The 25,214-nt window shown below is 48.8% G+C and overlaps 1 protein-coding gene across 1 annotated transcript in view; it reads right to left on the bottom strand.

The window, feature by feature from the left end:
* Positions 1-25,214, bottom strand: part of DNAH14 (dynein axonemal heavy chain 14) — a 173,230-nt gene that overhangs the window by 63,039 nt on the left and 84,977 nt on the right. Inside the window, exons 33-37 of the mRNA XM_077282193.1 lie at positions 22,457-22,643; positions 19,296-19,375; positions 10,542-10,713; positions 9,670-9,759; positions 512-631 (exon numbers count right to left, since the gene is read on the bottom strand). Of these exons, the coding sequence (XP_077138308.1) occupies positions 512-631; positions 9,670-9,759; positions 10,542-10,713; positions 19,296-19,375; positions 22,457-22,643 (649 nt within the window). The remainder of the gene's footprint in view (positions 1-511; positions 632-9,669; positions 9,760-10,541; positions 10,714-19,295; positions 19,376-22,456; positions 22,644-25,214) is intronic.

Raw genomic sequence — 25,214 nt, 5'->3', positions numbered from 1 at the left:
TAACAGTGCCAGCCATAGTGTCTCCATAATACCAGCCATACAGTGTCTCCATAACATTACCAGCCATAGTGTCTCCATAACAGTGCCAGCCATAGTGTCTCCATAATACCAGCCATACAGTGTCTCCATAACATTACCAGCCATAGTGTCTCCATAACAGTGCCAGCAGCCATAGTGTCTCCATAATACCAGCCATACAGTGTCTCCATAACATTACCAGTCATAGTGTCTCCATAACAGTGCCAGCCATAGTGTCTCCGTAATACCAGCTGCACAGTTACCCCCACCAGTAGGGGGCAGGCCGCTCACACGTCACCCCAGCGCTGCTCTTCTGTCTGATGTGCGGAGCTCATGTCTGTCCTGATGGAGGAGCAGTAGGTAGATCGGGCCCCACAGAGCGCAGGACTGGCCCCGGGGCTGGATTAGTGGGTGACTATATATTTATGGAGCAGCAGCCTGAGAGCAGCGCTCACTTGTACTCTGATCCCACAGTCCCTCTGCTGACACTCACCGGCGGAGCGCTGCCTTCTGCTACCGGTGCAGGGAAGTGCAGCAAAGTCTTCTCCAAAACCCTCCGCACTGTGGTCTTCCCTCCTCCCGTGGGGCCCACGAGCATCACCCCGTGCCGAGCCTGAGAGGCATTGGAAGAACACAGCGTTACTTCTAGGGGAAATAAACCTTCATGTTATTCGCAGAATTGTGTCCGGAATAGAAAGTTATAAAAGTTTATAAATCACTTTATTGTGGACACGATCTGTAGTCTGGAGGGGTTCACTTACTTCTATGGGAGGGTGTGGTGCACGGGACACTTTACAGAAAGGAGGAGGAGGTGAGCTGTGACATCACCTATTGTGAATGGTGGATCCTGCGTTATCTACTGTATATAGAGGCGTTATCAGTCATTGTACAGGAGGAGGAGGTGAGCTGTGACATCACCTATTGTGAATGGTGGATCCTGTGTTATCTACTGTATATAGAGGTGTTATCAGTCATTATACAGGAGGAGGAGGTGAGCTGTGACATCACCTATTGTGAATGGTGGATCCTGTCTTATCTACTGTATATAGAGGTATTATCAGTCATTGTACAGGAGGAGTAGGTGAGTTGTGACATCACCTATTGTGAATGGTGGATCCTGTGTTATCTACTGTATTTAGAGGTGTTATCAGTCATTGTACAGGAGGAGGAGGTGAGCTGTGACATCACCTATTGTGAATGGTGGATCCTGTGTTATCTACTGTATATAGAGGTGTTATCAGTCATTGTACAGGAGGAGGAGGTGAGCTGTGACATCACCTATTGTGAATGGTGGATCCTGTGTTATCTACTGTATATAGAGGTGTTATCAGTCATTGTACAGGAGGAGGAGGTGAGCTGTGACATCACCTATTGTGAATGATGGATCCTGTGTTATCTACTGTATATAGAGGTGTTATCAGTCATTGTACAGGAGGAGGAGGTGAGCTGTGACATCACCTATTGTGAATGGTGGATCCTGTGTTATCTACTGTATATAGAGGTGTTATCAGTCATTGTACAGGAGGGGGAGGTGAGCTGTGACATCACCTACTGTGAATGGTGGATCCTGTGTTATCTACTGTATATAAAAGTGTTATCAGTCATTGTACAGGAGGAGGAGGTGAGCTGTGACATCACCTATTGTGAATGGTGGATCCTGTGTTATCTACTGTATATAGAGGTGTTATCAGTCTCTGTACAGGAGGAGGTGAACTGTGACATCATCTATTGTGAATGGTGGATCCTGTGTTATCTACTGTATATAGAGGTGTTATCAGTCATTGTACAGGAGGAGGAGGAGGTGAGCTGTGCCATCACCTATTGTGAATGGTGGATCCTGTGTTATCTACTGTATATAGAGGTGTTATCAGTCTTTGTACAGGAGGGGGAGGTGAGCTGTGACATCACCTATTGTGAATGGTGGATCCTGTGTTATCTACTGTATATAGAGGTGTGTTATGACCCCAATGGCGAGGGTCTCAGAGAAACAAGTAAGTCTGCGACGTACAAAAATCCAGCTCATAGGGCAGTGGTAACTGGGTTGACCATATATCTACTCCTAACGCCAACACTAGCAGTAGCCGGGGAACATGCCTACGTTGGTCGCTAGATGTCTCGCGCCAGCCGGAGGACTAACTACCCCTAGAAGAGGAAAACAAAGACCTCTCTTGCCTCCAGAGAATAGACCCCAAAAGTAGGATAGTAGCCCCCCACAAATAATAACGGTGAGGTAAGAGGAAATGACAAACACAGAGATGAACTAGGTTTTAGCAAAGAGAGGCCCACTTACTAATAGCAGAATGTAGTAAGATAACTTATATGGTCAACAAAAACCCTATCAAAATCCACGCTGGAGATTCAAGAACCCCCGAACCGTCTAACGGCCCGGGGGGAGAACACCAGCCACCCTAGAGCTTCCAGCAAGGTCAGGAAACAGATTATATACAAGCTGGACAAAAATGCAAACCAAAACAAATAGCAAAAAGCAAGGAAGCAGACTTAACTTAATAAAGCAGGAACCAGGATCAGTAGACAAGAGCACTACAGATTAGCTCTGATATCAACGTTGCCAGGCATTGAACTGAAGGTCCAGGGAGCTTATATAGCAACACCCCTGACCTAACGACCCAGGTGAGCATACAAGGGATGAATGACATACCCAGAGACAAATCACTAGTAGCCACTAGAGGGAGCCAAAAGGTAAATTCACAACAGTACCCCCCCCCCTTAGTGAGGGGTCACCGAACCCTCACCAAGACCACCAGGGCGATCAGGATGAGCGGCGTGAAAGGCACGAACTAAATCGGCCGCATGCACATCAGAGGCGACCACCCAGGAATTATCCTCCTGACCATAGCCCTTCCACTTGACCAGGTACTGAAGCCTCCGCCTGGAGAGACGAGAATCTAAGATCTTCTCCACCACGTACTCCAACTCGCCCTCAACCAACACCGGAGCAGGAGGCTCAGCAGAAGGAACCACAGGCACAACGTACCGCCGCAACAAGGACCTATGAAATACGTTGTGGATGGCAAATGACACCGGAAGATCCAGGCGAAAGGATACAGGATTAATGATTTCCAATATCTTGTAAGGACCAATGAAGCGAGGCTTAAATTTGGGAGAGGAGACCTTCATAGGAACAAATCGAGAAGACAGCCATACCAAATCCCCAACGCGAAGTCGGGGACCCACACCGCGGCGGCGGTTGGCAAAACGCTGAGCCTTCTCCTGTGACAACTTCAAGTTGTCCATCACATGCCCCCAGATCCGCTGCAACCTATCCACCATGGAATCCACCCCAGGACAGTCAGAAGGCTCCACATGTCCCGAGGAAAAACGAGGATGGAAACCAGAGTTGCAGAAAAATGGCGAAACCAAGGTGGCGGAACTAGCCCGATTATTAAGGGCAAATTCAGCCAACGGCAAGAAGGTCACCCAATCATCCTGATCAGAAGAGACAAAACACCTCAAATAAGCCTCCAGAGTCTGATTAGTTCGCTCCGTTTGTCCGTTAGTCTGGGGATGGAAAGCGGATGAAAACGACAACTCAATGCCCATCCTACCACAAAAGGATCGCCAGAACCTGGAAACAAACTGGGATCCTCTGTCCGACACAATATTCTCAGGAATGCCGTGCAAACGAACCACGTTCTGGAAGAACACAGGAACCAGATCAGAAGAGGAGGGCAGCTTAGGCAAAGGAACCAAATGGACCATCTTGGAGAAACGATCACATATCACCCAGATGACAGACATGCCCTGAGACACCGGAAGATCAGAAATGAAATCCATAGAGATGTGTGTCCAAGGTCTCTTCGGGACAGGCAAGGGCAAGAGCAACCCGCTGGCACGAGAGCAGCAAGGCTTAGCTCGAGCACAAGTACCACAGGACTGTACAAATGACCGCACATCCCTTGACAAGGAAGGCCACCGAAAGGACCTGGCCACCAGATCTCTGGTGCCAAAAATTCCCGGGTGCCCTGCCAACACCGAGGAATGAACCTCGGAAATGACTCTGCTGGTCCATCTAGCAGGCACAAACAATCTGTCAGGTGGACAAGAGTCAGGCCTACCAGCCTGAAATCTCTGCAACACACGTCGCAGATCTGGAGAAATAGCAGACACGATAACTCCTTCCTTAAGAATACCCACAGGTTCAGCGACTCCAGGAGCATCAGGCACAAAGCTCCTAGACAGAGCATCGGCCTTCACATTCTTAGAACCTGGTAAATACGAGACCACAAAGTCAAAACGGGAGAAAAACAATGACCAGCGGGCCTGTCTAGGATTCAGGCGTTTAGCAGACTCGAGATACATCAGATTTTTGTGATCAGTCAAGACCACCACACGATGCTTAGCACCCTCGAGCCAATGACGCCACTCCTCAAATGCCCACTTCATGGCCAACAACTCCCGATTGCCCACATCATAATTTCGCTCTGCCGGCGAAAACTTCCTAGAGAAAAAGGCACAAGGTCTCATAGTAGAGCAACCAGGGCCTCTCTGCGACAAAACGGCCCCTGCTCCAATCTCTGAAGCATCCACCTCAACCTGAAAAGGAAGTGAGATGTCAGGCTGGCACAAAACAGGCGCCGAAGTAAACCGGCGTTTTAACTCCTGGAAAGCCTCCACGGCAGCAGGAGCCCAGTTAGCTACATCAGAGCCTTTCTTGGTCATATCCGTCAGCGGTTTAACAACGCTAGAGAAATTTGCGATAAAACGACGGTAGATATTAGCAAAACCCAAGAACTTCTGAAGACTCTTGACTGACGAGGGTTGAGTCCAATCATGAATAGCTCGGACCTTGACTGGATCCATCTCCACAGCAGAAGGGGAAAAAATGAACCCCAAAAAGGGAACCTTCTGTACACCAAAGAGACACTTTGAGCCTTTTACAAACAAAGAATTTTCACGCAGAATCTCAAAAACCATCCTGACCTGCTCCACATGCGAGTCCCAGTCATCAGAAAAAACCAGAATATCATCCAGATAAACAATCAAAAATTTATCCAGATACTTCCGGAAAATGTCATGCATGAAGGACTGAAAAACTGAAGGTGCATTAGAGAGACCGAATGGCATCACCAAGTACTCAAAATGACCTTCGGGCGTATTGAATGCGGTTTTCCATTCATCACCTTGCTTAATGCGCACAAGGTTGTACGCACCACGAAGGTCTATCTTGGTAAACCACTTGGCACCTTTAATCCGGGCAAACAAATCTGACAACAGCGGCAAAGGATACTGAAATTTGACAGTGATCTTATTTAAAAGCCGATAGTCAATACAAGGCCTCAAAGATCCGTCCTTTTTGGCCACAAAAAAGAATCCCGCACCAAGAGGGGAAGAAGAAGGACGAATATGTCCCTTCTCCAGAGACTCCTTGATATATGAACGCATCGCGGTATGTTCAGGTACCGACAGATTAAACAGTCTCCCCTTAGGAAACTTACTGCCTGGGATCAAATCTATAGCACAGTCACAGTCCCTATGAGGAGGCAGTGCACTAGACTTAAGGTACCTTCACACGAAGCGACGCTGCAGCGATAGCGACAACGATGTCGATCGCTGCAGCGTCGCTGTTTGGTCGCTGGAGAGCTGTCACACAGACCGCTCTCCAGCGATCAACTATGCCGAGGTCCCCTGGTAACCAGGGTAAACATCGGGTAACTAAGCGCAGGGCCGCGCTTAGTAACCCGATGTTTACCCTGGTTACCAGCGTAAAATCTAAAAAAAACAAACAGCACATACTTACATTCACGTCCCCCTGCGTCCACTTCCTGACTGACTGAGCGCCGTACAGTGAGAGCAGAGCGGTGACGTCACCGCTGTGCTGCTTTCACTTTCACTTTGCGGCGCTGAGTCAGAGGAGGAAGCAGACTGCAGGGGACGCAATGTGAGTATGTGCTGTTTGTTTTTTTTACATTTTACGCTAGTAACCAGGGTAAACATCGGGTAACTAAGCGCGGCCCTGCGCTTGGTAACCCGATGTTTACCCTGGTTACCAGTGTAAAACATCGCTGGTATCGTTGCTTTTGCTTTCAAACACAACGATACACAGCGATCGGACGACCAAATAAAGTTCTGGACTTTATTCAGCGACCAGCGACATCACAGCAGGATCCTGATCGCTGCTGCGTGTCAAACGAAACGATATCGCTAGCGAGGACGCTGCAACGTCACGGATTGCTAGCGATATCGTTATAATGTCGTTTCGTGTGAAGGTACCTTTAGACTCGCTGAAGACATCCTGATAATCAGACAAATACTCCGGAACTTCCGAAGGCGTAGAAGAAGCAATAGACACGGGCAGGGAATCTCCATGAATTCCATGGCAGCCCCAACTTGACACTGACATAGCCTTCCAGTCCAAGACTGGATTATGGGTCTGTAACCATGGCAAACCCAAAACAACCAAATCATGCATTTTATGCAGAACAAGAAAACGTATTACCTCCCGATGTTCGGGAGTCATGCACATGGTAACCTGTGTCCAAAACTGCGGTTTATTTTTTGCCAATGGCGTAGAATCAATACCCCTAAGAGGAATAGGATTTTCCAATGGCTCAAGAACAAATCCGCAGCGCTTAGCAAATGACAGATCCATCAGACTCAGGGCAGCACCCGAGTCCACAAACGCCATGACAGGATACGATGACAGTGAGCAAATCAAGGTTACAGATAGAATAAATTTAGGTTGCAAATTACCAATGGCGACCGGACTAACAACCTTAGTAAGACGTTTAGAGCATGATGAGATAACATGTGTAGAATCACCACAGTAGTAACACAAGCCATTCTGGCGTCTATGAATTTTCCGCTCATTTCTAGTCAGGATTCTATCACATTGCATTAAATCAGGTGTCTGTTCAGACAACACCATGAGGGAATTTGCGGTTTTTCTATCACATTGCATTAAATCAGGTGTCTGTTCAGACAACACCATGAGGGAATTTGCGGTTTTTCTATCACATTGCACCGAATTAGGTGTCTGTTCAGACAACACCATGAGGGAATTTGCGGTTTTTCTATCACATTGCATTAAATCAGGTGCCTGTTCAGACAACACCATGAGGGAATTTGCGGTTTTGCGCTCCCGCAACCGCCGGTCAATTTGAATTGCCAGGGCCATGGAATCATTCAGACCTGTGGGAATGGGAAAACCCACCATCACATTCTTAATGGCTTCAGAAAGGCCATTTCTAAAATTAGCAGCCAATGCACACTCGTTCCACTGGGTCAGCACGGACCATTTCCGAAATTTTTGGCAATACACTTCAGCCTCGTCCTGGCCCTGAGACATAGCCAGCAAGGCCTTTTCTGCCTGAATCTCAAGATTGGGTTCCTCATAAAGCAAACCGAGCGCCAGAAAAAACGCATCAATGTCAGCCAATGCCGGATCTCCTGGCGCCAGCGAGAAAGCCCAATCCTGAGGGTCGCCCCGTAACAAAGAAATAACAATTTTTACTTGCTGAGCGGAGTCTCCAGATGAACAGGGTTTCAGGGACAAAAACAATTTACAATTATTCCTGAAATTTCTAAATTTAAATCGGTCTCCGGAAAACGGTTCAGGAATCGGTATCTTAGGTTCTGACCTAGGATTTCTGGTAACATAATCCTGTATGCCCTGCACACGAGCAGCAAGCTGGTCCACACTTGTAATCAAGGTCTGGACATTCATGTCTGCAGCAAACACAAGCCACTCAGAGGTAAAGGGGAAAAGAAAAAAAAAAATGAGAGAGAGAAAAAAAAAAACTCAGAGCTTTCTTTCTTATAATCCCGCTTCTGCAATGCATTTAACATTTAATACTGGCCTGGCAAACTGTTATGACCCCAATGGCGAGGGTCTCAGAGAAACAAGTAAGTCTGCGACGTACAAAAATCCAGCTCATAGGGCAGTGGTAACTGGGTTGACCATATATCTACTCCTAACGCCAACACTAGCAGTAGCCGGGGAACATGCCTACGTTGGACGCTAGATGTCTCGCGCCAGCCGGAGGACTAACTACCCCTAGAAGAGGAAAACAAAGACCTCTCTTGCCTCCAGAGAATAGACCCCAAAAGTAGGATAGTAGCCCCCCACAAATAATAACGGTGAGGTAAGAGGAAGTGACAAACACAGAGATGAACTAGGTATAGCAAAGAGAGGCCCACTTACTAATAGCAGAATGTAGTAAGATAACTTATATGGTCAACAAAAACCCTATCAAAATCCACGCTGGAGATTCAAGAACCCCCGAACCGTCTAACGGCCCGGGGGAGAACACCAGCCACCCTAGAGCTTCCAGCAAGGTCAGGAAACAGATTATATACAAGCTGGACAAAAATGCAAACCAAAACAAATAGCAAAAAGCAAGGAAGCAGACTTAACTTAATAAAGCAGGAACCAGGATCAGTAGACAAGAGCACTACAGATTAGCTCTGATATCAACGTTGCCAGGCATTGAACTGAAGGTCCAGGGAGCTTATATAGCAACACCCCTGACCTAACGACCCAGGTGAGCATACAAGGGATGAATGACATACCCAGAGACAAATCACTAGTAGCCACTAGAGGGAGCCAAAAGGTAAATTCACAACAGAGGTGTTATCAGTCTTTCTACAGGAGGGGGAGGTGAGCTGTGACATCACCTATTGTAAATGGTGGATCCTGTGTTATCTACTGTATATAGAGGTGATATCAGTCATTGTACAGGAGGAGGAGGTGAACTGTGACATCATCTATTGTGAATGGTGGATCCTGTGTTATCTACTGTATATAGAGGTATTATCAGTCATTGTACAGGAGGAGGAGGTGAGCTGTGACATCACCTATTGTGAATGGTGGATCCTGTGTTATCTACTGTATATAGAGGTGTTATGAGTCATTGTACAGGAGGAGGTGAGCTGTGACATCCCCTAATATGAATGGTGGATCCTGTGTTCTCTACTGTATATAGAGGTGATATCAGTCATTGTAAGGAGGAGGAGGAGGAGGAGGTGAGCTGTGACATCATCTATTGTGAATGGTTGATCCTGTGTTATCTACTGTATATAGAGGTGTTATCAGTCTTTGTACAGGAGGAGGAGGTGAGCTGTGACATCACCTATTGTGAATGGTGGATCCTGTGTTATCTACTGTATATAGAGGTGTTATCAGTCTTTGTACAGGAGGGGGAGGTGAGCTGTGCCATCACCTATTGTAAATGGTGCTTCCTGTGTTATCTACTGTATATAGAGGTGATATCAGTCATTGTACAGGAGGAGGAGGTGAGCTGTGACATCACTTATTATGAATGGTGGATCCTGTGTTATCTACTGTATATAGAGGTGTTATCAGTCATTGTACAGGAGGAGGTGAGCTGTGCCATCACCTATTGTGAATGGTGGATCCTGTGTTATCTACTGTATATAGAGGTGTTATCAGTCTTTGTACAGGAGGGGGAGGTGAGCTGTGACATCACCTATTGTGAATGGTGGATCCTGTGTTATCTACTGTATATAGAGGTGTTATGAGTCATTGTACAGGAGGAGGTGAGCTGTGATATCACCTATTGTGAATGGTGGATCCTGTGTTATCTACTGTATATAGAGGGGTCATCAGACAATGATCTATCGCTGTAAGACCCTCGGTGGTCTCTCTTTGGCAGGACCTTCCCACCTTCTTACCATAATCTGGTGATAGAACTGGATCACCTTCTCCGTCTGACTTTCCCACGGCTGCAGACCTAATTCCCTCACAGACACAGCGATGGCTTCCTGCAACACCGAGAGGAAGATACCGGAAAAGTCAGAGCAGAAAGTGTCTGTGATACATGAGGATGGCAGCGCGGCTGAGCCGACACTGATAATGAGGGAGGAAACAAAACTGCTGGAACAAAGCAGCGTTTGCAGTACCGTCAGATTTGTAGGTGCCCCGAGCCCCCCGGGGGGATAAAGAGCAGACGCAGCCACAAGATAAATGGGGACATTAGGACTTTTTTTGTGGATCAGGAAATGTTGTGAGACATAGAACAATTCAAAGCCTAAAATAGAGGAGGAGGATTTCGCTTTGTCACGATCCTTCTCGGTGAAGCAGTAAAAGGTCGTTTTCTGGAAACAATGAGGAACTTTGGAACAGGGCGATCTCCGATTTGTGTGCAAATCTTCGGGGCGGCGACGCCGGTGCGGACATACTCAGCATCGTATGGCGGTAAGGGACACGACTACATAGCTTGCACGTCAGTACAGCAGATACGTGGCCTCCCCATGTGTCAGTCACAGCTGGAAAAACTCACCTGTGGGCACCAGGGGGGCGCCAGCGAGCCACTTTGACTAGTCCAGGGTATCTACATATAGGCTACAGCTATGGGGTCTCAGTGACGTCACATGTGCGACGGGACCTTGTGTCGCTGCAAAAACGGGACAGTCACAAAATACTCCAATAATATCGCCATAGTCTGTGTGGCGGCAATAAGTGTGCCGCCATAATGAGAAAAAGAGGTGAGCCGGAGGAGAGGGCACTACCGTACTTTACTTCCCGTTCATTTAGCCAATTTTACCTCTAATTTTTCGGTGCTTGCTTTCTGAAGGTTGACTCCCGGAAACAGGTCGGCCATGATGTTTTCAAAAAGTCTCACATCTTCAGCCAAGAATTTGGGCAAGTTTGCTTCTTTGAGGGCTCTGATTATTATCAGCGTTTCATTCTCCGGGGAAAGTCTCAGGTTCTTCTCTCTGGTTACACAGCAAGCTTGTTAGCGGTGCAGGAGCAGAAAATAAATCATGATATCATATCATTGTGATACGTAATCCATAACTAGAAGGCATAGGAATGGACAATAAAGGTGCGAATGACTAAAGGATTCGCCTTAAAGGGACAGTCCAGCAATACACAAACCGCTTGTTTTATGGGGGATAAATCAATGCTATTTTTGTCCAATATCTTGATGGCGTCCGGCGGCTGAACCAACATCTATTTCTATAGAGGACGCCAAATAGTGAGCAGAAAGCTGGAGAGACAGAGGTGCAGGTCCGGTGCACAGGAGAGGCGACAGACTGTGCCCTATACGCAGCAGCCAGCAAGTCACAGGCAAAAAAAGAAAAAAAGTTCATTTTTTTTTTATATATATACCCAAAATGTTCTATTGAAAAAAAATTACTCGCCCTGTTAAAGGCGCCAGCAAAAAAACTCATTCCAAAAGTGTCTTCACTGTTCTCTTTTTAATATGGAATATTTTTATTTTATACCAAAAATTATTGTGGTGGAAAATCCTCTTTACATGAATAAATGTAATCCATTGTTAAAGGTGTGTGGGTTTATTATTGAATCCAGTGGGATTTGTATGAATTTATACTGTCTACAAGTAGCTCCCCCTAGTGGTGGCTGCAAGCAGAAACAAATTGTATCATTTTAAGGGAACCTGCTTTGACATTTTTGCCACCACCATTCTGTCATAACGGGGAAGCTTAATGGTGGGGCGCTTAACAATCTAACAGTTATGACCTATCCAGGTGATAGATGATGACTTGTGTAGGGCTGATACCCCTTTAAGAGCACTCAGACCCTTCAGACAATAGGGCGTAAAACAGACTTGGACTGCAGATTCCGGGTGGGCCTGTCAATCTGCGGGCCACCTGCTTTGGCAAAGCAGAAACTTTGTGAAATGCTAGTCCTGCAAAATGGGTACTGGGGCATTAGGACCTGGGAAAAGGGTAGAAAGGGCAGGCACAAGACTGCTGACAGTGGATGGGGGCGGTCGCAAGGGCAGGCACAATGCTAACAGTGGGGGAGAATAGAAAGGGCAGGCACAAGGCTGCTGACAGCGGTGGGGGGGAGTGGCAAGGGCAGGCACAATGCTGCCAACAGTGGGAGGAGGAAGGGAAGGGCAGGCACAATGCTAACAACAGTGGAGGATAGTGGTAAAGGCAGGCACAATGCTGCCAACAGTGGAGGATAGTGGTAAAGGCAGGCACAATCCTGCTGACAGTGGGAGGAGGAAGGGAAGGGCAAGCATAATGCAGCTAACAGTGGTGGTAGGAAGGGAAGGGCAAGCACAATGCTGCCAACAGTGGGGGGAGGAAGGGCAGGCACAATACTGCCAACAGTGGGGGAGGAAGGGAAGGGCAGGCACAATACTGCTAATAGTGGGAGGAGGAAGGGAAGGGCAAGCACAATGCTGCTAACAGTGGGGGGAGTGTAGAAAGGGCAGGCACAATGCTGCTAACAGTGGGAGGAGGAAGGGAAGGGCAAGCATAATGCAGCTAACAGTGGTGGTAGGAAGGGAAGGGCAAGCACAATGCTGCCAACAGTGGGGGGAGGAAGGGCAGGCACAATACTGCCAACAGTGGGGGAGGAAGGGAAGGGCAGGCACAATACTGCTAATAGTGGGAGGAGGAAGGGAAGGGCAAGCACAATGCTGCTAACAGTGGGAGGAGGAAGGGAAGGGCAAGCACAATGCTGCTAACAGTGGAGGAGTGTAGAAAGGGCAGGCACAATGCTGCTAACAGTGGGAGGAGGAAGGGAAGGGCAGGCACAATGCTAACAACAGTGGAGGATAGTGGTAAAGGCAGGCACAATGCTGCCAACAGTGGAGGATAGTGGTAAAGGCAGGCACAATCCTGCTGACAGTGGGAGGAGGAAGGGAAGGGCAAGCATAATGCAGCTAACAGTGGTGGTAGGAAGGGAAGGGCAAGCACAATGCTGCCAACAGTGGGGGGAGGAAGGGAAGGGCAGGCACAATGCTGCCAACAGTGGGAGGAGGAAGGGAAGGGCAGGCACAATGCTAACAACAGTGGAGGATAGTTGTAAAGGCAGGCACAATCCTGCTGACAGTGGGAGGAGGAAGGGAAGGGCAAGCACAATGCAGCTAACAGTGGTGGTAGGAAGGGAAGGGCAAGCACAATGCTGCCAACAGTGGGGGGAGGAAGGGCAGGCACAATACTGCCAACAGTGGGGGAGGAAGGAAAGGGCAGGCACAATACTGCTAGTAGTGGGAGGAGGAAGGGAAGGGCAAGCACAATGCTGCTAACAGTGGGGGGAGTGTAGAAAGGGCAGTCACAATGCTGCTAACAGTGGGAGGAGGAAGGGAAGGACAAGCACAATGCTGCTAACAGTGGGGGGAGTGTAGAAAGGGCAGGCACAATGCTGCTAACAGTGGGAGGAGGAAGGGAAGGGCAGGCACAATGCTGCTAACAGTGGAGGAGTGTAGAAAGGGCAGGCACAATGCTGCTAACAGTGGAAGGAGGAAGTGAAGGGCAGGCACAATACTGCTAACAGTGGTAGGAGGAAGGGAAGGGCAGGCACAATGCTGCTAACAGTGGGAGGAGGAAGGGAAGGGCAGGCACAATGCTGCTAACAGTGGGAGGAGGAAGGGAAGGGCAGGCACAATGCTACTAACAGTGGGAGGAGGAAGGGAAGGGCAAGCATAACACTGCCAACAGTGGGGGAGGAAGGGAAGGGCAGGCACAATGCTGCCGACAGTGGGGGAGGAAGGGAAGGGCAGGCACAAGGCTGCTGACAGTGGGAGGAGGAAGGAAAGGCAAGCACAATGCTGCCAACAGTGGGGGGAGGAAGGGAAGGGCAAGCACAATGCTGGCAACAGTGGGGGAGGAAGGGAAGGGCAGTCACAATGCTGCCAACAGTGGGAGGAGGAAGGGAAGGGCAGGCACAAGGCTGCTGACAGTGGGGGAGGAAGGGAAGGGCAGGCACAATGCTGCCAACAGTTGGTGGCGGAAGGTAAGGGCAGGCACAATGCTGCCAACAGTGGGGGGAGGAAGGGAAGGGCAAGCACAATGCTGCCAACAGTGGGGGGAGGAAGGGAAGGGCAGGCACAATGCTGCCAACAGTGGGGGGAGGAAGAGAAGGGCAGGCACAATGCTAACAACAGTGGAGGATAGTGGTAAAGGCAGGCACAATGCTGCCAACAGTGGAGGATAGTGGTAAAGGCAGGCACAATCCTGCTGACAGTGGGAGGAGGAAGGGAAGGGCAAGCATAATGCAGCTAACAGTGGTGGTAGGAAGGGAAGGGCAAGCACAATGCTGCTAACAGTGGGGGGAGTGTAGAAAGGGCAGTCACAATGCTGCCAACAGTGTGGGGAGGAAGGGAAGGGCAGGCACAATGCTGCTAACAGTGGGGGGAGTGTAGAAAGGGCAGTCACAATGCTGCTAACAGTGGGAGGAGGAAGGGAAGGACAAGCACAATGCTGCTAACAGTGGGGGGAGTGTAGAAAGGGCAGGCACAATGCTGCTAACAGTGGGAGGAGGAAGGAAAGGGCAGGCACAATGCTGCTAACAGTGGAGGAGTGTAGAAAGGGCAGGCACAATGCTGCTAACAGTGGAAGGAGGAAGTGAAGGGCAGGCACAATACTGCTAACAGTGGTAGGAGGAAGGGAAGGGCAGGCACAATGCTGCTAACAGTGGGAGGAGGAAGGGAAGGGCAGGCACAATGCTGCTAACAGTGGGAGGAGGAAGGGAAGGGCAGGCACAATGCTGCTAACAGTGGGAGGAGGAAGGGAAGGGCAAGCATAACGCTGCCAACAGTGGGGGAGGAAGGGAAGGGCAGGCACAATGCTGCCGACAGTGGGGGAGGAAGGGAAGGGCAGGCACAAGGCTGCTGACAGTGGGAGGAGGAAGGAAAGGCAAGCACAATGCTGCCAACAGTGGGGGGAGGAAGGGAAGGGCAAGCACAATGCTGGCAACAGTGGGGGAGGAAGGGAAGGGCAGTCACAATGCTGCCAACAGTGGGAGGAGGAAGGGAAGGGCAGGCACAAGGCTGCTGACAGTGGGGGAGGAAGGGAAGGGCAGGCACAATGCTGCCAACAGTTGGTGGCGGAAGGTAAGGGCAGGCACAATGCTGCCAACAGTGGGGGGAGGAAGGGAAGGGCAAGCACAATGCTGCCAACAGTGGGGGGAGGAAGGGAAGGGCAGGCACAATGCTGCCAACAGTTGGTGGCGGAAGGTAAGGGCAGGCACAATGCTGCCAACAGTGGGGGGAGGAAGGGAAGGGCAAGCACAATGCTGCCAACAGTGGGGGGAGGAAGGGAAGGGCAGGCACAATGCTGCCAACAGTGGGGGGAGGAAGGGAAGGGCAGGCACAAGGCTGCTGACAGTGGGGGGGAGGAAGGGAAGGGCAGGCACAATGCTGCCAACAGTGGGGGGAGGAAAGGAAGGGCAGGTACAATGCTGCCAACAGTGGCAGAGGAAGGGAAGGGCAAGCACAATGCTGCCAACAGTGGGGGGAGGAAGGGAAGAGCAAGCACAATGCTGCCAACAGTGGGGGGAGGAAGGGAAGGGCTGGCACAATGCTGCTAACAGTGGGGGGAGGAAGGGGAGGGCAGGCACAATGTTGCTAACAGTGGGGGGAGGAAGGGAAGGGCAGGCACAAGGCTGCTGACAGTGGGGGGGAGGAAGGGAAGGGCAGGCACAATGCTGCCAACAGTGGGGGGAGGAAAGGAAGGGCAGGCACAATGCTGCCAACAGTGGCAGAGGAAGGGAAAGGCAAGCACAATGCTGCCAACAGTGGGGGGAGGAAGGGAAGGGCTGGCACAATAGTGCTTACAGTGGGGGGAGGAAGGGAAGGGCAGGCACAATGCTGCCAACAGTGGGGGGAGGAAGGGAAGGGCAGGCACAATAGTGCTTACAGTGGGGGGAGGAAGGGAAGGGCAGGCACAATGCTGCCAACAGTGGGGGGAGGAAGGGAAGAGCAAGCACAATGCTGCCAACAGTGGGGGGAGGAAGGGAAGGGCTGGCACAATGCTGCTAACAGTGGGGGGAGGAAGGGAAGGGCAGGCACAATGCTGCTAACAGTGGGGGGAGGAAGGGAAGGGCAGGCACAATACTGCCAACATTCGGGGGAGGAAGGAAAGGAGGACACAATGCTGCTGACAGTTGGGGGAGGGTGGGAAGGAGGGACACAATGACGCTGACAGAGGGGGGAGGGTAGTAAGGACACAATGCTGCTGACAGTGGGGGGACGGTGGTAAGGAGGACACAATGCTGCTGACAGTGGGGGGGGAAGGAGGACATAATACTGCCAATAGTGGGGGGAGGAAGGAAAGGAGGACACAATGCTGCTGACAGTTGGGGGAGGGTGGGAAGGAGGGACACAATGATGCTGACACTGGGGGGAGGGTAGCAAGGAGGACACAATGCTGCTGACAGTGGGGGGAGGGTGGTAAGGAGGACACAATGCTGCTGACAGTGGGGGGGTGGGAAGGAGGACACAATGCTGCTGACAGTTGGGGGAGGGTGGGAAGGAGGGACACAATGCTGCTGACAGTTGGGGGAGGGTGGGAAGGAGGGAAACAATGCTGCTGACCGTGGGGGGAGGGTGGTAAGGAAGACACAATGCTGCTGACAGTGGGGGAGGGTGGTAAGGAGGACACAATGCTGCTGACAGTGGGGGGGTGGGAAGGAGGACACAACGCTGCTGACAGTGGGGGGAGGGTGGTGAGGAGGACACAATGGTGCTGACAGTGGGGGGTGGGAAGGAGGACACAATGCTGCTAAAAGTGGGGGTAGGAAGGGAAGGGCAGGCACAATGCTGCCAACAGTGGGGGGAGGAAGGGCAGGCACAATACTGCCAACAGTGGGGGAAGAAGGGAAGGCAGGAAATAGAAAAAAATCCAGCTCAACGAGGTGGTGAAAAAGCAAAGTCTTGGTACTTTATTCACTTCATATCAAAAAATAGAGGATAAAACAACAGCACAATATAATTAAAAACACTATCTACGCGTTTCTGGTGACATGGCACCCTTAGTCATGTATCATGACTAAGGGTGCCATGTCACCAGAAACGCGTAGATAGTGTTTTTAATTATATTGTGCTGTTGTTTTATCCTCTATTTTTTGATATGAAGTGAATAAAGTACCAAGACTTTGCTTTTTCACCACCTCGTTGAGCTGGATTTTTTTCTATTTCCTGCATTCCTCACGCCTTGACACAGTGTTTCCGTGCTCCGAGCCTCCAGGGACTACAACTATGGTGAGCTGGATTTTTTCTTTTGAAGAAGGGAAGGGCAGACACAATACTGCTAATAGTGGGAGGAGGAAGGGAAGGGCAAGCACAATGCTGCTAACAGTGGGGGGAGGATGGGAAGGGCAGGCACAATGCTGCCAACAGTGGGGGGAGGAAGGGAAGGGCAGGCACAATGCTGCCAACAGTGGGGGGGAGGAAGGGAAGGGCAGGCACAATGCTGCCAACAGTGAGGGAGGAAGGGAAGGGTAAGCACAATGCTGCCAACAGTGGGGGAGGAAGGGAAGGGCAGGCACAATGCTGCCAACAGTGGGGGAGGAAGGGAAGGGCAGGCACAATGCTGCCAACAGTGGGGGGAGGAAGGGAAGGGCAGGCACAATACTGCCAACAGTGGGGGGAGGAAGGGAAGGAGGACACAATGCTGCTGACAGTTGGGGGAGGGTGGTAAGGAGGACACAATGCTGCTGACAGTGGGGAGGTGAGAAGGAGGACACAATGCTGCTGACAGTTGGGGGAGGGTGAGAAGGAGGGACACAATGCTGCTGACAGTGGGGGGAGGGATGGAAGGAGGGACACAATGCTGCTGACAGTGGGGGGAGGGTCGGGAGGAGGACACCATGCTGCTGACAGTAGGGGGAGGGTGGTAAGGAGGACACAATGCTGCTGACAGTGGGGGGAGGGTGGTAAGGAGGACACAATGCTGCTGACAGAGGGGGGAGTGGGAAGGAGGACACAACGCTGCTGACAGTGGGGGGAGGGTGGGGAGGAGGACATAATGCTGATGACAGTGGGGGGGGTGGGAAGGAGGACACAATGCTGTTGACAGCTGGGGGAGGGTGGGAAGGAGGACACAATGCTGCTGACAGTGGGGGGTGGGAAGGAGGACACAATGCTGCTAACAGTGGGGGTAGGAAGGGAAGGGCAAGCACAATGCTGCCAACAGTGGGGGGAGGAAGGGCAGGCACAATACTGCCAACAGTGGGGGAAGACGGGAAGGGCAGGCACAATACTGCTAATAGTGGGAGGAGGAAAGGAAGGGCAAGCACAATGCTGCTAACAGTGGGGGGAGGAAGGGAAGGGCAGGCACAATGCTGCCAACAGTGGGGGAGGAAGGGAAGGGCAGGCACAATAGTGCTTACAGTGGGGGGAGGAAGGGAAGGGCAGGCACAATGCTGCCAACAGTGGGCGCAGGAAGGGAAGGGCAGGTACAATGCTGCCAACAGTGGGGGGAGGAAGGGAAGAGCAAGCACAATGCTGCCAACAGTGGGGGGAGGAAGGGAAGGGCAGGCACAATAGTGCTAACAGTGGGGGGAGGAAGGGAAGGACAGGCACAATGTTGCTAACAGTGGGGGGAGGAAGGGAAGGGCAGGCACAATACTGCCAACTGTGGGGGGAGGGTGGGGAGGAGGACACAACGCTGCTGACAGTTGGGGGAGGGTGGGAAGGAGACACAATGCTGCTGACAGCTGGGGGGAGGGTGAGAAGGATTACACAACACTGCTGACAGTTGGGGGAGGGTGGGAAGGAGGACACAATGCTGCTGACAGTTGGGGGAGAGTGGGAAGGAGGACACAACGCTGCTGACAGTTGGGGGAGGGTGGGAAGGAGGACACAACGCTGCTGACTGTTAGGGGAGGGTGGGAAGGGACTGGATACTGTGGAGGGGATGGATCGGATTGTGTTGCTGCTGCCGGTGGTGTTGCTCTATGACATTTGGCCCTTCTGGGGTGGTATTCCGTACATTGCACTGCGGTCCACGACCCCTGAGTAGCAGCCATACGTCTTATTACTGAGAAATAGATAAATGCAATGAACAGAATTTTCTCCTCCTTTTTTATAGTCTGAGTTGCGCCTGAGGAGGCTTCGTGCCGGCTGCAGGAATATTTCTCCGGGATGTCACACCAGATTCCGCACTGAGCTAATCCTCCAACTTATTTTTCCGGATTTGGAGGTTATTTATAACCGTATCCATATTAATATTCCGCTTTGCTGGCACATTTCTGCTTTATTGCAGCATCAGCTCGGCTTTATCACAAAGTTCTAACCTCACTGGAACAATGGACGACGGGGTTTTATCTGCTAGTGGCTGCTCTGATTATCAGGTGTGCAGACGACACACTGCGGCATCGCCTGTATAAGCGGCTGATCAGCGGCGCCATCAGTCCACCAATCATCACGGCGGACAAATGCAAGGATGTGTGTGGTGGAGACCAAGTGACAACTTAAAGCTCCAGCAGGGGCTAATGGGTGTACCAAGATGGCGGACCTAAATTTGACGGAGTTTTGCACGATGATCTGAAGTGACGCACTCGCCATGTCCATCAGATTTTCATTACACCTCACCTGGACTCCTGCTCCTGCTTCTTCTGTCCGGCCACCACCAGCACCGTCTTAATGGCTCTCATTCCAAAATCATAATGGTTCTAGAAAAAAAAAAAAAGAAGAGTCCTTTAAAAAAATAAAAATAATAATAATAATAATAATATTATATATATATACACCGGTATATACATATACATTATATATATATATATATATATATATATATATATATATATATATATATATATATATATATATACACACACACATATACACATACATTATATGTACCCTAAAATGGAGACCCCAGATTTGGTTATATATAATATAGATTCAAGATTCAAAGAAGCTTTATTAGCAGGACCAAATGCACATCAGTTTTGCCAAAGCAAGTGTATAAAGGCAATAGGGATAGGGACTGTGGGAATGTTGGGTAGGAGCTGTAGGGGAGGTGGATGGGGGCAGATCCATTGTGGGGGCTATAGTCCATGGATAGGGGAGGTGGATGGGGGCAGATCCAGGGTGGGGGCTATAGTCCATGGCATCATAGTTCTCTTTCTCGCAGTCTATGACATTCGCTCACATACCGCGCTGCTATCTCCACTGCTCTCTCTTCTTCTCCCAGCAGGATATATGTCTTCTCTTCCTCCTTCATGGTGATGAAGTCCGGGAATAGATGTGAGAGTCTCCTGAAGTGAGTGTCCCTCACTGCTGAGTATTTGGAGCAGTGTAGCAGGAAGTGGGTTTCGTCCTCTATGGCCTCCTGATCACAGTGTTGGCACAGTCTTTCCTCCCTGGGCTTGTAGTTCTGCCTGTGTAGGCCACATTCGATGGCCAGACTGTGGGCACTGAGTCTATATCGGCTCAGGATCTTGCGATCTCTGGGGTCCGGGAGTTTCTCCAGATATGGGGCCAGTCTGTAGTCTCTCTGTAGGCTCCGGTACATGATCAGTTTCTGTGAGTTGTTGATATCATTCTTCCAGTCACTGACATACTTCTCCTGGCCTTCGTCTGCCATCTTCCTGATTCCGGCTTTTGTCAGGTTGTTATGATTTGTGTTCTGGTCCGGTTGGGTTTGGCTGGGCTGTTCTGAGGGTTCTGGTTTTTCTGTTTCACCTACATGTATCAGGGCTTTATGGTGATGGGAGCTTGGATTGCTCCTATGCAGGTGAGCCCAGAATGACAGCGCCCTCTTTAGAACTGTTAGGTGTAGAGGGAATCTGCCCAGCTCGGCCCGACAAGCACTGTTGGAGGTGCTCCGATGGACCTGGAGAAGGTGCTTGCAGAATTCCAGGTGGAATATTTCAGTTGGACTGGAATCCCACCTTGACCAGTCTGGGTAGGTGTGAGGACCCCAGACTTCGCTGCCATACTCACTGGTGGCTTCAGATGGTGGAGTTTCCTTTGGATGGCATAGAAGGTTTTGCAGGCCTTGTCTTTCAGGGTCTCTATGGCTTGTTTGAAGCTCCCTGACCGGTGAATCTCTAGGCCCAGGTAGGTATATTTGTCCGTTCCTGTGAGGTCGCAGTTGTTGAGGACAAATGTTGGGTGCTGGTCTGATCTTCTCTTTCTCCTCTGGAACACCATGGTGTTGGTTTTCTTTAGGTTGACCGGTAGAGCCCAGGTGGTGCTGAATTTCTCTAGGATTTTCAGGTTGTCCTGGAGGCCTTTCTCGGTTGGTGACAGCAGCAGCAGGTCATCTGCATACAGCAGGAATTTCACCTGCGTGTCGTGGAGGGTGAGACCAGGTGCTGAGGAGGATTCCAGGACGGTAGCCAGCTCGTTGATGTAAATGTTGAAGAGTGTTGGACTTAGGCTGCAGCCTTGTCTGACCCCGCGGCTCTGCTGGAAATAAGCCGTTCTTCTGCCGTTCACACTCACGCTGCAGCGGTTCTCAGTGTAGGAGCTTTTGATGACATCGTAGGTCTTTCCTCCTATTCCGCTCTCCAGCAGTTTCAGGAATAAGCCCAGGTGCCACACTGAATCAAAGGCCTTTTTAAAGTCCACAAAGCAGGCGTATATCTTCCCATTCTTTGTATTGTAGACGTGTCTCTGAATGAGGCTGTGCAGAGTGTAGATGTGGTCAGTGGTTCGGTGGTTCGGCATGAACCCTGCTTGGCTCTTGCTGAGGACGTTGTGTTCAGGATGCAGTTGAACAGTTTTCCCAGGTTGCTGCTGACACATATGCCTCTGTAGTTGGCTGGGTCATACCTGTCCCCACTCTTGTGGATGGGTGTGATGAGGCCATATATATATATGTATACACATATACATACACATATATATATATATATATATATATATACATATACATATACACATATATATATATACATATACATATATACATATACATATACATATACACATATATATATATACATATACATATACATATATATATATATACATATATATATACATATACATATACATATATATATATATATATATATATATATATATATATATATACATATATATATATATATATATATATATATATATATATATATATATATATACATATATATATATATATACATATATATATATATATACATATATATATATATATATATATATATATATATATATATATATATATATATATATATATATATATATATATATATATATATATATATATATATATATATATATATATATATATATATATATATATATATATCATATAACCAAATCTGGGGTCTCCATTTTAGGGTATACACGATGTTCGGATCGCCTGTTGCTGCATTTTTTTTGTAGTATTGCGGCAGCTCTGACCCCCCCACAATTCTGGCGTTTTGATTTCTTTTCTCATTGCGCTGTTTACCGATCAAGGTACCGTAATTAATTTTATATTTTGATAGATCAGACTTTTCCGGACGTGGAGATACGAAATATGTGTATTTTTTCATTTTTTTAGATCTTTATTTTTAATGTGGGAAAAGGGGAGTTTTATAGTTTTCATATTTCTTAAAACTTTTTTTTTCACTTTTCACTTTTATTTTGTAGTTAGAGATTAATTGCGGCATTTAATAAGTTAAATGCCGAAGGGGTAAGTACCAAAATATAATGGCGGGATTTTTATTTTGAATTTATCAGAACAATAATAATAAAAAAAAAAAATAGTTGGAAAAGTTTTCACCCCCTGTGATAGAGAATGAGCTGCGTGTCACCTGCTGAGACAGCTGCTTGCTCGCCAGCTGATACAGGTTCACTAACTTCCTGGACAGAGACTTCGCAGCTTTAAATCCCTCGGAGAACAGCATGATCTCTGCGATCAGCTGGCAGTCGGGGACCATCATCGCCACCGGTCGGAAGAGAGATTTCAGGTTGTCGGGGAGCTCAACTCGCCCCTTGTATCTGGAGACAGAAGGCAGCGTGAATACTTTTAGTCACAATGTTTCATCGCTTTATACGACAACACGCAACTTATATTACACTGAATATTAGTGACAATATCAGGTTCTTCTGCTTCAGACTCTTCCAAAAATTCTGTAGTCTGAGTCTTACACTACCCAAGACCACCAGGGACAACTCTTACACTACCCTAGACCACCAGGGATACTGTCACTGAGTCTTACACTACACTAGACCACCAGGGATACTGTCACTGAGTCTTACACTACCCTAGACCACCAGGGATACCGGCACTAGATGTTACACTACCCTAGACCACCAGGGATACTGTCACTGAGTCTTACACTACACTAGACCACCAGGGATACTGTCACTGAGTCTTACACTACCCTAGACCACCAGGGATACCGGCACTAGATCTTACACTACCCTAGACCACCAGGGATACTGTCACTGAGTCTTACACTACACTAGACCACCAGGGATACTGGCACTGAGTCTTACACTACCCTAGACCACCAGGGATACCGGCAATAGATCTTACACTACCCTAGACCACCAGGGATACTGTCACTGAGTCTTACAATACCCTAGACCACCAGGGATACTGTCACTGAGTCTTACACTACCCTAGACCACCAGGGATACCGGCACTAGATCTTACACTACCCTAGACCACCAGGGATACTGTCACTGAGTCTTACACTACACTAGACCACCAGGGATACTGGCACTGAGTCTTACACTACCCTAGACCACCAGGGATACCGGCACTAGATCTTACACTACCTGTTGTGAATTCTGTTTTTGGGCTCCCTCTGGTGGTTACTGGTGGTACTGGTTGACTGGTGTCTTGTTTTTTCCAGTGCACCTGTTTCCATTAGGAAATTGGGAGTCTCCTATTTAGTCTGGCTTCCCAGTCATTGCAGTGCCGGCAATCAATGTTATCAGAGCACCTTGTTGCTTGCTTCCTGCTCCAAGTCTGCAAGTCAGCTAAGTTGAATCTTTGGCTTTTGTGTTTGTTTTGTCCAGCATGCATTTTCATATCTCGTGTGGCTGGAAGCTCTAGTGATCTGGAATTGCTACTCCGGTGTCATGAGTTGACAACGGAGTTAAGGTAATTCCAGGATGGCTGTTCAGGGTTTTGAGGTGACCGCTAAGTCCTCTTTGGTATATTCCGCTATCTAGTCAGAGGGCCTCGCTTTGCTGAATCTATATTCATACTGCGTTTGTGTTTTCCTCTTACCTAACCGTTATTATATGTGGGGGGCTACTATAACCTTTGGGGTTTCCCTGGAGGCAAGTCAGGTCTGTGTATTCCTCTATTAGGGGTAGTTAGTTCTCCGGCTGGCGCGAGGTGTCTAGAGACAACGTAGGCACACCCCCTGGCTATTTTTAGTTGCGTGTTAGGTTCAGTATCGCGGTTACCTAAGATACCATCCTTCCTAGAGCTTGTCCGTTTTTTGCCTAAGTCCCTGCCATTGGGAATCATGACAGTATTGCCGGCCTAATGTATTAAGAGTATTGGCTGAAGAAAGAGAGTAAAAAGAAGTTTCTGACACTTTTTTTTTTTTTTGTTTGCTGCTCAGAAGTTCTCCTAGCCATAATTGCAGTCTGCTGTTTTTTTTTTTTGTTTTTTTTTCTCTCCTCTTAACCCTTGAATGGTTTAGATCTCTGCTGTTGAAAAATGGATATCCAGAGTTTAGCTTCAAACCTAAATGCTCTCGCTTCTAAGGTTCAAAATATCCAAGACTATGTTATGCATGCTCCTGTGTCTGAACCCAAGATCCCTATACCTGAGTTCTTTTCTGGAGATAGATCTCGTTTTTTGAATTTTAAGCACAATTGTAAATTGTATCTTTCTCTGAGATCTCGCTCCGCTGGAGATTCCGCTCAGCAGGTTAAAATTATTATTTCCTTGTTGCGGGGTGACCCCCAGAATTGGGCATTTGCATTGGCACCAGGGGATCCTGCGCTGCTCAGTGTGGATGCGTTTTTTCTGGCACTGGGGTTGCTCTATGAGGAACCTAATTTGGAGATTCAGGCTGAAAAGGCCTTAATAGCCCTCTCTCAAGGGCATGATGAAGCTGAAGTATATTGTCAAAAATTTCGAAAATGGTCTGTGCTTACTCAGTGGAATGAGTGCGCCCTGGCGGCGAATTTCAGAGAAGGTCTCTCTGACGCCGTTAAAGATGTCATGGTGGGGTTTCCTACGCCCACAGGTCTGAATGAATCCATGACTATGGCTATTCAGATTGATCGGCGTTTACGGGAGCGCAAACCTGTGCACCATTTGGCGGTGTCTTCTGAGCAGGCACCGGAGATTATGCAATGTGATAGAATTCTGTCCAGAAGTGAACGGCAGAATTATAGGCGCAAAAATGGGTTGTGCTTCTACTGTGGTGATTCTGCTCATGTTATATCAGCATGCTCTAAACGCACAAAAAAGGTTGATAAGTCTTTTTCAATTGGCACCTTACAATCTAAGTTTATTTTGTCTGTAACTTTGATTTGTTCATTGTCATCTATCACTGTGGATGCCTATGTGGATTCTGGCGCTTCCTTGAGTCTTAT

This window comes from Ranitomeya variabilis, chromosome 2, assembly GCF_051348905.1.
Source record: "Ranitomeya variabilis isolate aRanVar5 chromosome 2, aRanVar5.hap1, whole genome shotgun sequence".
In the NCBI taxonomy this organism is placed as follows: Eukaryota; Metazoa; Chordata; class Amphibia; order Anura; family Dendrobatidae; genus Ranitomeya; species Ranitomeya variabilis.
This window is presented reverse-complemented; position numbering and strand designations above follow the sequence as displayed.